The sequence below is a fragment of the Danio rerio genome, chromosome 19 (genome assembly GCF_049306965.1).
Source record: "Danio rerio strain Tuebingen ecotype United States chromosome 19, GRCz12tu, whole genome shotgun sequence".
Lineage (NCBI taxonomy): Eukaryota > Metazoa > Chordata > Actinopteri > Cypriniformes > Danionidae > Danio > Danio rerio.
Genome location: NC_133194.1, coordinates 33121024 through 33135246, shown reverse-complemented (window position 1 = coordinate 33135246; position 14223 = coordinate 33121024). Strand labels below are relative to the sequence as shown.

Here is a 14223-nt window from a genome sequence, read left to right as displayed (position 1 = left end):
GGATGTGTGTCTGGTGTTGGTGTGTGTGTGTTGGTGTGGATGTGTATGGAGGCTGGGGATGATGGGTCGGGGCGTTTATATAGGTTCTGGGGTGGACAATGTCGAGAAATTCCTGGGTGATGTTCGTATATGCTCATGTAGAACTCCATCTTCCTGCTCTCTTTCTATGCGTGAAGGGAAATAAAGTGCTGTTCGCTTCCACATTATGAGAGCAAAAACAAACAAGTTCCTAAAGCAAAAAAAATAAAAAGCTCCAACCCTGATATCTCCATCTCCAATCACACACTCACACACATATGCATATATGAGCGAAAGTACACACACCATACACCAGCGAAACACTTACTTTCGAAATCCAGGAAAAAATGAGGACAGTTCTCTAAATCCTTGCCAAGGACCTTAATGAGGTTCCCCATGGCCGGCAAACCTGGGCAAGGAAGACAAATACATACAGTACAAAGAAATGCAACCTAGATGATATTCATTAGCAAGACTTCTAGCTTGTTGTCAGTATGTTTTTTTTTTGTGTGTGTTGTTGTTGGCTGCAAAAGTACTGGATGTGTCTGCTGTGGTGGGAAGATGCCAGGCTGTGCATTGTGAAAAGCTGAAGAAGAGAAATGGTTCTAGTTTTTTTCACAGGGTAGAAAGTAATAAAAATGCTGTTTCTGTGTGAAATTAATCCTCCTGGCATAACGCTGACTGCTGTAACCTTGCTGAGATATTTGTTGTGTCAACAGGAATAAGTTGTTGAATGTTTTACATTAGTTGACTACTTTTTAACAATGAAAAATAACTAGAAAGCATGTCATCTCAGTTAAAGGCGCAGCATACAAGTTTGACACTCAGTGGTTGAACTAGGTGTTGCAAGCGCAGGTTACCAGATTGGCAATACCAACAGGGCCGAGTCTGACGATCAAGCCTAAAGGCTGATTTAAACCTTGTTAAAACAAAAGCAAGGGCACACTATAGAAGGATTATTGTCCATATTAAAAGGAGTTTTTGTTCTAACCAACGCCTGAAATTTATATTTTAGAACTGGCTTCTATTTCTTGCAACTAACTACAGGATAAACTAACAACTCATATGCTTTATTCAATGTTAAATGCTAATAATGTAAGTTTGAATGCCATTTTACGTGACATTTATTGCCATAAACTGAAAGCAGCAGCAGATAGTTCACCTCAGATCTTTAAAACAAAATTAATTGTTTGAAAATAAACTTCAAAACTGTGATTCAGTGCAAGCCAACACATATCAGGGATTCAGCATCTACATTTAATAATGTTAAAGAGGTTTAATATGTGTTAATTAGATTATAAACCTTAACATTTCGTTTGAGTGCAGCAAGTGCACTATTCTGTGCTTCTGAATGACTGCATTTAAGTTTCTGTCATGTTTCGTCTGGTGCAAACAGCCAAATTTCTTATCACAGCAAATCTCGTCACGTATAGCGTGTTGTTAGGACACCGGATTACAATGTAACTTGCTAATGTTTACATTTGTAATATTTATATTATTTGCTAATTAATAACCACCTCATGTGGAAATCTGAATCTTACGGAACCCCGGAAGGGACGTAGTGGGGGAGAAAAAAAATGGGTGGGTGAAAAAAAAATAATGGGTGAAAGAAAAAAATGGGTGGGAGGAAAATATATATTTCTAAGTTTTTTGCGTTCTCTCGCAAAGTTTTGCGTTCCCTCGCAAAGATGTTTTGCGTTATCTCGCAAAGATGTTTTGCGTTCCCTCGCAAAGATGTTTTGCGTTCTCTCGATAAACTGTTTCTCCACAAACACTTCCTGTTCACTGCACTCACGTAAACCCTCCCGTTTTTGCCGAAATTCTCCCGTATTTTACCATTCTAACCCACTTTCTTTACATTACTGTGCGTATGCTACCTATGAACCAGTGAATGCATGTATAGCGCTGACTGACAGACGCGCTTCGTACAATAAACTGATCCCAGATCAGCGTCTGTACACGACATTTACAGAGGAGCGGGTGTATGTTTAAACAGACAAATACACTGAATAATATGAAACATCTCCGTCCTGCATGTTTTATTGTAAACAGCTTATTTTCTCTTAAATGAGCACAAACAGTTTCTAAAGTAATGGACTGCTTTCATTATAGATCTGTGCATTCTTACAGAGACACCTCTGTTATCAAACTAAACAAAACATGAGATTCATTTGCTGCGCACTTGTTTGATAACAGAAGTGTCCCTTTAAATGGCGCGTACAGACGCTGATCTGGGATCAGTTTATTGTATGGAGTGTGTCTGTCAGTCAGTGCTTAAACATGCATTCACTGGTTCAGAGGTTGCAAAGTGAAACAGTAAAGCGCACAGTAATGTAAAGAAAGTGGGATAGAATGGTAAAATATGGGAGAATTTCAGCAAAAACGGGAGGGTTTACGTGAGTGAAGTGAACAGGAAGTGTTTGTGGAGAAACAGTTTTGCGAGAGAACGCAAAACATCTTTACGAGAGAACGCAAAACATCTTTGCGAGAGAACGCAAAACATCTTTGCGAGGGAACGCAAAACATCTTTGCGAGATAACGCAAAACATCTTTGCGAGATAATGCAAAACATCTTTGCGAGGGAACGCAAAACATCTTTGCGAGGGAACGCAAAACTTTGCGAGAGAACGCAAAAACTTAGAAATATATATTTTCCTCCCACCCATTTTTTTCTTTCACCCATTTTTTTTTCTTCACCCAGCCAATTTTTTTCTCCTCCACTACGTCCCTTCCGGGGTTCCGTAGAATCTGCATCTCATTTGGGAGTCTGCTACTGTCCAACGGAGGTCGCATTTCGGTTACAGCCGCATGCTTTGAGAGCCTTCATGAATGAATAAATGAAATACGCTGTTTTCCATAAAGGCAACCTGGGGAGCTGAAATATAATTGGCTAAACTGGCGCTGGGTGGGTTAAATGACCAAAACAAAGACACGTAACTCCCATTTTTAAAAATATCTAACTTCAGCATTGTTTTTCAGATAAACAAGAATGTTCACTTAGCATGTTTCTTTAATATCTGCAAACCTATTAAGGTATTTTTATGCTTTAGAACATTCAAAAACTTAAGGACAGCACCTTCAATGCTAATTTAAATATGTACTAATCTACACTCAGAAAATAAATTTTGCTGCTACTTATTTAAAAATGAGTTAAAAAAACAGTTATGTATGTGTATATATGTACAGTACAGTAAAACAACTGTTATACAAATAATCAATGCTCGGTTTCAAGGGTTACTAAATACAATAATAGGTCAGCACATATTTAAATTAACATTGACTGAGATTATATGCTTTCTTATATTTGTATTTCTATAATTTCTTATTTTAATATTTGCATAACTAAATTTAACGAGCAGTATTTAAGGGGTCAAGTACAACAGAGGTAGAGTTGTAATGTGATTGTAATGGTTATCACTTTGAGAAGAAGGTGTTTGTGTTTCAGACGTGGTAGGGTCAGTATGAGAGATAGTGCTGTTAGTGTCACAATGTCAAAGCTTTGCAGACATACAGTACAGACTTAAATGCAATGAGCCAGGAACAAATATAAAGTCTGCAATAAAGTCTTGGATCCACTCTGGCAATATTTTTATCGAATTGAGTTTCACATTATTTAAGAACATTTTGACTAATCAACTTGAATTCCTTGTTTGTTTGTTTATTTCACTGCCAAAGTCAGAAGAAGATCTGTGGTCCATTCTTCGTACGGATGTTACTCAATTAGCTGAATTTGGTTATTGATGATTTGACATGGTCTAGGATCGTTTCGTACTTCAAAACTCATCCGAGAGTTGTTGCCATAGCAACAGTTCTGGTAGCTCAAACCTGCTCGGGAGCAGGCCTATTTCATATAAACAGGATTAGTTTGGGTCATTTCAAGCAAAGGTAATACTAAAAGTATGTACCGAATGCTGATGTTTTCTTACCTATAGATTGTATACAAATGCTTTTTTGATGCAAAATTAATTGAAAGTCCTTACACAGATTAAATACTCCTAGGCTGCTATAAAGAAAATCCGATCTAAAATGTAAAACTAAATAAATTGCAAAACACTCTTGACACATGAAAGTCTAAAGCCTGCAGCTCACAACAAATGTGTAAAGTTATTGCGTATCATAGTTAACTGTTTACTACAAATTTGATGTAATTTTGCTCACATAGATAATTGAATATTATTCAGATGATGTCAGTATGCTGCTGTGCCATCAGCCAATCGTTGCATTGCTGATCATGATTTCGAGGATCGATAGATCTGTCCTTCACAACACATGCAGTGATCTCAGATCAGTTCATCCAGACATTTTTATCTGATTCACGAACTTGTTTGAAAAACCAAATTAGCCAGAGATCAGTTATCAAGATTAAAAGATCCAGGATCTGCCAAATCCTCTTAGATCATTTAAGCGAGGTACGAAAAACAGACCCCTGGTTTGATTTTCATGAAAATTACACAAATGCCTTCTGGGAGAACTGGTTCATAAAAATCAATAAGGTAGAAATATTTTTAAGCAGAGAAAAGATAATAGGTTTTTGGATCATCTTGAGCTAAGCAATCAAAGCCAAGAAATTGTTTCTATCCCTTAAAGTTCACAAGTTATTGGCCCAAACGTACAGTAAGTGCAATTTTGGACATATTCAATATAATATTACTGAGTGATTGAGTTAGAGTTACTCCAAAATTGCTGTATTTATTGTTCAAGCTGCCCTCCACCTGTCTGCCAAATGTCAACACTCTTCAATATATAGGCCTATAGACTGCCAAAGATTGAAGAAGAAGATGCATACAGTACATTAGGTGTCTACACACTTTAAGTGCTTGGCCCCTAATAAACACTGAATCAAGTTTGCTGCTCATTGTTAACCATAGTTAATACAGTACATCAACTAATGCTAATGATAGGGCTTTATTGTAAAATGGTATAATTGGTAACACTATATTTTAAATCACAATTCATTGTATTAACAAACCATTAAGTAACAGTATAGCTGTTAATAGCTTAATAATAGCTGTTAATAAGCAGTAATAGCTTAATATTTATATATTTAATTACTAGCTAAATTATATCTGTTTATTGATATTTAGTAGAGGTTGGGTTTAGGTTTTGGCTAGGGATGCAAAATACTATCATATTTTATTGCTACTGTTGAACAGTCAATATCTTAATAGGCAGGTACACTTCCAGAAATAAAGGTACATGAGCTGTCACTGGTGTGGTACCTTTTCAAAAGGTACAAATGTTGTACTTAAAGGGTCCTTACTGGTACCTCAAAAGTATATATTGGTACCTAACAATTTTAGGAGAAATATTTTTGTTCTTTTTATGTACTAATATGTACCCTTGAGGTATTAATATTGACCTATTGGGTACAAATGTAAACCTTTAGAAAAGGTACCACACCAGTGACAGCTCATGTACCTTTATTTCTGAGAGTGTAAGTATTTAGCCAGTCTTTAATAGCATGAATTGTGACCTAAACTAAAGTGTTACCATATAATTCTGTTCTTTTTTTATGGTCCTGTCATGAATTGAATGTTTTTTTTTTTTTAATATTGATATAATGTCAGTGATTATTTTCTGATTACATGTTTTTTGTTACCGTGCGTGCAGCATTTGATTATATTGCAGAAAAAAAGGTGAGACAAAGCAAGTTTGATGGTGATCTTCCTTTTTGTGAGATGTGACTTTTTATACAGTATTTACTGAAAAGAACTTCAGCACAACTCTACCCTTACTAGTGATTTTAATTGTCCATAGTGAAAGCGAAAGTCCTACATATTGTTTAACAACAATAGATAATTTTTCATGTGCGGATTCATTGTGGTTAACACTATCTAGAGCAGCAAAAACACAACATACAGTACACAGAAAACAAGCACCTGACAAAACAAGTATTCCATCTGCAATAGCTACATAATGCTTGAGCTTCTCTTTGTAATATCTTGCATGGGATGAGTAATTCTGGGCACACGCTGCTGTCTACAAACATCTGAGAAATCAAATGCTGGATTATCATGGCATCGATAATAGCGCAAAACCTATCATGCCATTTCCCAGGAGACACACATGCTCATATTGGCAGTGTTTGAAATGAGACTCTGGCTGTCATATCTAGCCTTCCAAATCTTTCATATCGAGCCTTATCCTTTGCTCGTGGCACACAACGCAAAGATGGCTCCTCTCAGCCTGTTTATCACTTAAGAGGCAGCATTTCCCCCCTCTGCCTGTCTCCTGGCAACCACCAGTAGAGCCCTGTTTCCATGGCTGGACCACATTGCCTCTCGTGCTGCACTCTCTCAGTATCTGAGGCTTTCATCAGCTACAGCCAAATCACAGTCTAAAGTAGATGTTAGAAGTCCTTACATCTATCTCTACTTCTTTTTGTTTTTGTCTGCCTGTCTGTATTTATCCATCTGTCTGTCTGTCTGACTGCATGTCTGTCTGACTGTTTAGTTGTCTGTCCATCCATCTTTCGTTTGTTTGTTTGTTTGTCTGTCCATCCGTCCATCTTCCTATCTTCCTGTCTATCTTTTCTTCTATTTGTCTATCTGACTTTGTCTACTTCTCTGTCTGTCTGTCTGCCTGCCTGCCTGCCTGTCTGTCTGTCTGTCTGTCTGTCCATCTGCCACTTCCATCTATCTATCTATCTATCTATCTATCTATCTATCTATCTATCTATCTATCTATCTATCTATCTATCTATCTATCTATCTATCTATCTATCTATCTATCTATCTATCTGTCTATCTGTCTATCTGTCTATTTGTCTATCTGACTTTGTCTACTTGTCTGTCTGTCTGTCTGTCTGTCTGTCTATCCAGTTGTCTGTCTATCCATCTGCCAGTTTTCTGTCTGTCAGGTTGTCTATCTATATCTATCTATCTATCTATCTATCTATCTATCTATCTATCTATCTATCTATCTATCTATCTATCTATCTATCTGTCTGTCTGTCTGTCTGTCTGTCTGTCTGTCTGTCTGTCTGTCTGTCTGTCTGTCTGTCTGTCTGTCTGTCTGTCTGTCTGTCTGTCCGTCTATCCAGCTGTCTGTCTATCCATCTGCCACTTGTCTGTCTGTCTGTCTGTCTGTCTGTCTGTCTGTCTGTCTGTCTATCCAGCTGTCTGTCTATCCATCTGCCACTTGTCTGTCTGTCTGTCTGTCCGTCTATCCAGCTGTCTGTCTATCCATCTGCCACTTGTCTGTCTGTCTGTCTGTCTGTCTGTCTGTCTGTCTGTCTGTCTGTCTGTCCAAATCTGTTCCACCAATCTTTTGTCTCACCAAGTCTTTTAGTCAGAAATGATCAACCAGTGCAGCTGTCTCAGCTGTCAACAAAAAAACCATACAGCCTGAGAAACACGACATTACTCACCAGCCAAACAATTGTTCGCCTTCCTTCCTCCGACTTCGCTTAGATCCTCACTGAGCTAGTCCTCTCAGTCTTCCACAGCTATCTCAGTGTCTTCCCCGCTTTCCCTGAGCTTCGTGTCTGTCCCTGAACCCAGCAGCGTAGAGTCCGTCTTAATGCGGCTGGTGCCGAACAGCCCCACAGGAACCCTCTCAGCCTCACCAACACTCTCCCTCCGCAGATCAGCGCTCAACATCGCTCTGCTGTTTTCACACTTCTCTTTTTCTGACTGCTATTTAAAGGCAGGGCTTATTTAAAAGAGCCTGGTGAAACGGTCGCTCTTCGAGCCATGCTGCATGTGCACTCTTGGTTTAGATAGGGTGAGAGGTTAGAGAAAGGGTGGTTTAAACTGGTGCAAGGGCTTCATCTCACAGTTTCCTGTGTTCGGAACATTTCTTGTGCTGAATTTAAAATACAAAAGACTTTGGTTTGTGCTTTTAATTAAGATAAAGCACCAAATCATTTGCTATATTCTGGTTTGAAGTTCAATTTATAATATTTAAGTGCACTCAAAAAATGATGTTTGCTGTTTGTTCAAATTACTGATTTAAAATGAGCTGAAACAACACAATTCTTGGGTTTTTAGGGGGGAACAACTTAATTGTTTATATTCAATCAACTTAAATTTATAAAAAAAATAAGTTAACGTAATTCCTTTAAGTTGTTTCAACACAAATCAGTTAAGTGTACACTGAAAAAAAAAAGGGTTCCACACAATTCCTTCATGTTGTCCCAAAACAAATTGAATAAGTTAACTTAATTGTGTTTACAAATTTAAGTGGATTAAACATAAAACAAATATGTTGTCTAAAATTCATTGAAACAGACTTTGGTGAACAAAATATTAAGAACAGAGCTTTAGTGTGTTTAGTTATGAGGAAGTGACCCTGTGGGTGCTTGCCGGGCCATCCAAAAAAAAAAGAAAAAAAAAAGCTTGCAACTGTCTGAGGTAGAAACTAGAGCAGAAACTTGTGCTTACACAGCAATATCACACTGTCCCTCTCTGATCTGCTCATGCTTTTCCAGACCTGGCCAGGAAAATGCATATTTATTCTAATGTTACATCCAGGATGTTGTGTAACTTTAACACTAAAGCTTTTGTCTCAAATATCTGCTCCTGGCTTCTTTACTGGGTTTAAAGGGATGAACGATAAACTGTAATAAATAAACAAGCACCGCTTCTAAAGAAGAAGCTGATATCTGCAAATGTTTCTCCATGGCATCTGTTCGTAGGCTATTTTTGATTGGAGTTGTGACTCTGCATGCTATTTGTGCTGAAACCAATAAGTAGATCTGCGGAACACGGTTATGTTCAGACACATTTTTTTGCTGCCTTCAAATTTTCAAATCTTTTTTCCCCCCTACATGGTGCAATATGACTAGGTGTATAGGGCTGCATTGTTTGCTGTCCATACCTTTGCTTGCGATTTTCCTCACGGAGCACTTCACTGCATCAAATGAGAGCCTGTATATTCTCCTGCAGTATCACAGCATCAGCCTCCACCACCTGAGTGAAACAGTGAGAAAATATAGAGAGGGTCAGACTAGCTAAATTCAGAAAAAAAAAGGCTGAGAATGTGTAATTTTTCTCTCCAAAAATTCCCCCAACATACTATATTGGCCAAAGAAGCATACATCTGTATTTTCTTTTTCTTGTACACTACAGAGTATCCCCTTTGAGTAAAATATAAAGACTATCTTACATTTTCACTGAGATTTAAGGAAGAAACCCACTGAAACGTTGTTTATATGTAAAAGAAAAAAAATCATACTTTCATTCATTTTCTTTTCGGCTTAGTCCCTTTATTAACCAGGAGGTCGTAACAGTGGAATGAACTGCCAACTTATCCAGCATATGTTTTACACAGTGGAGGCCCTTCCGGATGCAACCCATCACTGGGAGAGAAAATATTGTCCGTGAAATTTAGAACATTCATTCATTCATTTTCTTTTCGGCTTGGTCCTTTTATTCATCAGGAGTCGCCACAGTGAAATGAACCGCCAACTTATTCTGCATGTGTTTTACACAGCGGATGCCCTTCCAGCCGCAACCCAACACCGGGAAGCACCCATACAATTTTGCATTCACACATATATACTACGGCCAATTTAGCTCATTCAATTCACCTATAGTGAATAGGGGTGTCACGATTTTGATTTTTAATCGAAATCGATCGAAATTTATTCTCAATTTCGATTATCGAATCAAAAAATAGAATCATCGATGCTGCCACGCCCCCATGTCACGTCAGCTTGGCTTGCCAAGCGGGAAAAAAAAACAGGCTTGTTGAAGTGCTTGTTCAACTGCAGAAGCAGGAGACCCGTCGACAGAACTTAAACCCTCTCCTCTTTCAATGAAGTCGCCGGTGTGTAAGCATTTTGGATTTCCAGTGAGTTATGTTGACAACGTTCGTGTTGTCGACAAAAAAAAAAAAAACACCGTTTTGCAAGCTCTGATATGTACGTATTACGTACAGTTCGTCCGATAGACAACACCGGCATCGCGATCCTCCGCCCGCCCCCGTTGCGAATCCGCTCGCGAAAAGTACACACTCAGGCCCTGTTTACACTGTCTTTGTTTTTAAATGGCATTTTAGAACGACAACGATTTGACATCCACAGTGCCGTGTGGCATTTCTGAGCAGCCCTCCTTCCTCTCTACCTCTGAAAATGCACATCACGTGACCACACAGACACAGATGCATACACAGCCATGCTCTCCAGACAACAGGTCCAGGCAGTCAGAGGACTGCTTCAATCTTTCACTCACTTGTACTTAGTCATTTTAGCGAACACCTCAGATACTGTTGGCTGGTTCCTGTTGGTTGTACGTCTTTTTTACCGACGCCATTATAACGACACAGATCACTGCCTATTCACGAGTCCCGCAGAAAAAAGTGATTGACAGGTGGTAATTATGTGTGTATCTTGCCTTTATTCATTTACTGTATGATTTGTTTATGGGTAAAACAAAGACCATGCAGATCAGGTAGTTTAAACGGTAGGCTACAAATAATTAATTGGTCATTAATTAATTAATTAATTATTCATAATCGAAAATCAAATCGAATCGTGACTTTAGAATCGAAAATGTAATCGAATCGAGGATTTGGAGGATTGTGACACCCTTAATAGTGAATGTCTTTGGACTGTGGGGGAAACCAGAGCACCCGGAGAAAACCCACTCAAACACAGGGAGAACATGCAAACTCCACACGTAACCTGCACAGTTCATTCACTGCAAATCTATAGGAATTGTGACCGTATTTGAAAACAAAACGAAAAGTTATAGAAGTTTGGACTGTGCTAACACAGAGACTTGTTTTAAAGCAGTCACTCTTGCAGACTGGTGTGATTTTTTATTTTATTTTCAAAGGTCACAATCAGATTCATTTCTTGAGTGACATGACCTGGCACCAATCCATCATCACATTCAGTAAAACTCCCCAGTATCACCTTTCAAACAAGGAGCCATGTAAATGGTGAGCTCAATGCATTATGCGGCAATGTCCCTCATAAATCTGAGGTTGTGTGCAGCACACAATGAGACCTGCTCACTGCAGCAGCTGATCTGATCCTTCTCCATCCATAATAACACCTGGAGATCTTTACCAACATCATGCAGACAGACTTTAGAATAGTTTGACTGTTTAAATATACATTACACACACGTTTTATGTAAATTCAGGGGTTGATTAATCATTTGGCATCACTAAACATAATTTTATTATTATCTTTCATGGAATTAATAGCACAAATTAAATTAACGATAAATAAATAACAATTAATTTAAAATGATAAAGTAAGGCTTGCGTTTAAATATTTGGGTCAGAAAGATATAATGTTCACCAAGGTCAGATTATTTGAATAAAAAAAGAAAACCGTTCGATGAAAATTACTGCAATGTAAAACATATATATATATATATATATATATATATATATATATATATATATATATATATATATATATATATATATATATAATATTTAATATTTTTCAAGACAATTCTATACAGCTCAAAGTAACATTTAAAGGCTTAACTAGGTTAATTAGGTTAACTAGGCTGGTTAGGGTAATAAGGCAAGTTATTGCATATCGATGGTTTGTTCTGTAGACTATCTATAAAAATAGCTTAAAGTGGATTATAATTTTGTCCTTAAAATAGTGTTTAAAAAATTAAAAACTGCTTTTATTATAGCTGAAATAAAATAAATTCTTTCTCCAGAAGAAAAGAAAAACATTAGACATACTGTGAAAATTTCCTTGCTTTGTTAAACATCATTTGGGAAATATTAAAAAAGAAAAAAAAATCAAATGAGGGGCTAAAAATTCTGACTTCAACTGTACATAAACATGTAAAAATATATAAAAACATAGATTTTTTTAAACTTCTCATTTTCCTTTAATTAAACCAGTGTGTTTAATTGATATTTTTTTATGATAGGTTAACTACCTCACTTGCTTTATTAATGGATGAATCAACATTTTTGAATAAATCACTTGAAAGATTCAAAGTCACTGATAAACACCCCACTTGCTTCATAAATGGATGAACTATTGTGTTTAACTACATCTCTTGAAAGAATGGTTTATTAATAATGATGTTGTTTGCTTCATTTCTAGATAAGTTACTGTGCTTGAATGAATCTATTAAATTAGCGATTCAACAACTCACACATAATGACTTTATTTTCTTCCAAACTTGATTAATCATCAGTTTAACAAATCTCTTGAATGAATGAATCAATGAAAAATACACAAATACTTCACTTGCTTCATTAATGGATTAATCAATGTTTATTTAACAAATGAATTGATTGATGACTCAATGATCAACTAACTAAGACTTCATTTACTTTATTACTGGATGAATTAATTGATGAATACATTGAATGTGTGATTCAATGACTCACTCATAATTACTTAATATGCTTTATTACTGCATGAATCAGCAGCATTTGACAACCCGGGCTCATTGTGGAAACGGTGTCCCGCGGACGTTTCTGGAGACCGCGGAATACGTCCCGGCGGGTACGTACGGCTGCAGTTTTTGTTTTCGCGAATCCACGAGAGGCCGCTGTTGCGCGCTTTTTCGCACCTCAGATGCCTCTCGCGAGTGCGGTTCGCGCCCGCTCTGTTCTCTCGTGAACCCGCCGGAGGCCACTGACCGGATGATTGACTGCTCGACCGGCCAATCGGCCGACTCGCCCTCCTCCTTCCCTGAACCCAACCAATTTTGTCTCCAGAAACGTCCGCGGGACTACGTTTTCAGAATGAGCTTGGGTTGACATTTGAACAAATCTAAACTAAACTAAATGAATGATTCAATTACCAACTAAATTAAACTGAAATTGCTGTATTGATGAATGAATCCATATTTTTGAACAAATCTTGAATGAGTGAATCACTGACATGTTCATAAAGAAAATGATCTGATTCAAGACTTCACTAGCTTCATTAATGGATTACTCAGTATGTTTGAACAAATCATTTGAATGAATGATTCAACAACCAACCAAATAAGACTTTACTTCATTATTACTGGGTGAATTGGGTGTGCTGAATCTGTTGAATGAGCAATTCAATGACTTAATAACTTAATTTGCTTCATTATTATAAATCAATGGCTTTTAAACAAATCAACTGAATGATTCACTGACCAACTAAATAAAACTTTGCTTACAGCATTACTGGATGAATCAGTGTTTTTTGAACAAATCTCCTGAATTAGTGAATGAATGACCCATTCGTAAAGAATCCTATCTGATTCATGACTTTGCTAGCTTCATTAATGGATTACTCAGTATGTTTGAACAAATCAATCAAAAGAATGATTCAACAATCAAGTAAATAAGGCTTTGTTTACTATTACTACATTAATTAGTGTTAAATCTAATGAACGATTAATTCAATGACTTACTCATAAGTACTTAATTTGCTTCATTACTGCATGAATCAACAGCTTTGGATCAAGTCAACTGAATGAATAATTCAATGACCAACTAAATAAAACTTTGCTCACTTCATTACTGGATGAATCAGTGTTTTAGAACAAATCTCTTGAATGAATAAATTAATGACACGTTCTTAAAGAATGTGATCTGATTCATGACTTTGCTAGCTTCATTAATGAATTATTCAGTATGTTTGAACAAATCAATTGATTGAAAGATTGAATAACCAACTAAATAAGACATCACTTCACTATTACTGGATGAATTAGTGTGCTGAATTGAGTGAGCGATTCAATGACTCAATCATAACAACTTAATTTGCTTCATTACTAAGAATCAATGGCTTTTGAACAAATCAACTGAATGATTCAATGACCTACTAAATAAAACTTAGCTCACTTCATTACTGGATGAATCAGTGTTTTTGAACAAATCTCCTGAATTAGTGGATGAATAACACATTTGTAAAGAATCTGGCCTGATTCAAGACATTGCTAGCTTCATTAATGGATTACTCAGTATGTTTGAACAAATCAGTTGAATGAATCATTCAATGACCAACTAAATAAAACTTTGCTTGCTTCATTACTGGATGAATCGATACTTTAGAACAAATTTCTTGAATGAGTGAATCAATGACATGTTCATAAAGAAAATGATCTGATTCATGACTTTGCTAGCTAAATAAGACTTCACTTTATTGGATGAACTAGTGTGCTGAATCTATTGAATGAGCAGTTCAATGACTCACTCACATTGACTTGATTTGCTTTTACTGGATAAATCAATGTTTTTGAACAAATCTCTTGAACGAGTGAATCAATTACTTGTTCATGAAGAATG

The 14223-nt window shown here is 36.8% G+C and overlaps 1 protein-coding gene across 7 annotated transcripts in view; it reads right to left on the bottom strand.

Moving 5' to 3' along the window:
- fam49al (family with sequence similarity 49 member A, like) overlaps positions 1-14223 on the bottom strand; it is a 53604-nt gene that overhangs the window by 23332 nt on the left and 16049 nt on the right. For 2 of the 7 annotated variants that reach the window (NM_001003606.3, XM_005159614.4), the window contains 2 exon segments: positions 347-427; positions 8839-8930. In NM_001003606.3, coding sequence (NP_001003606.1) covers positions 347-416 — 70 coding nt within the window. In that variant the 5' untranslated portion in view covers positions 417-427; positions 8839-8930. 7 annotated transcript variants of the gene reach the window in all.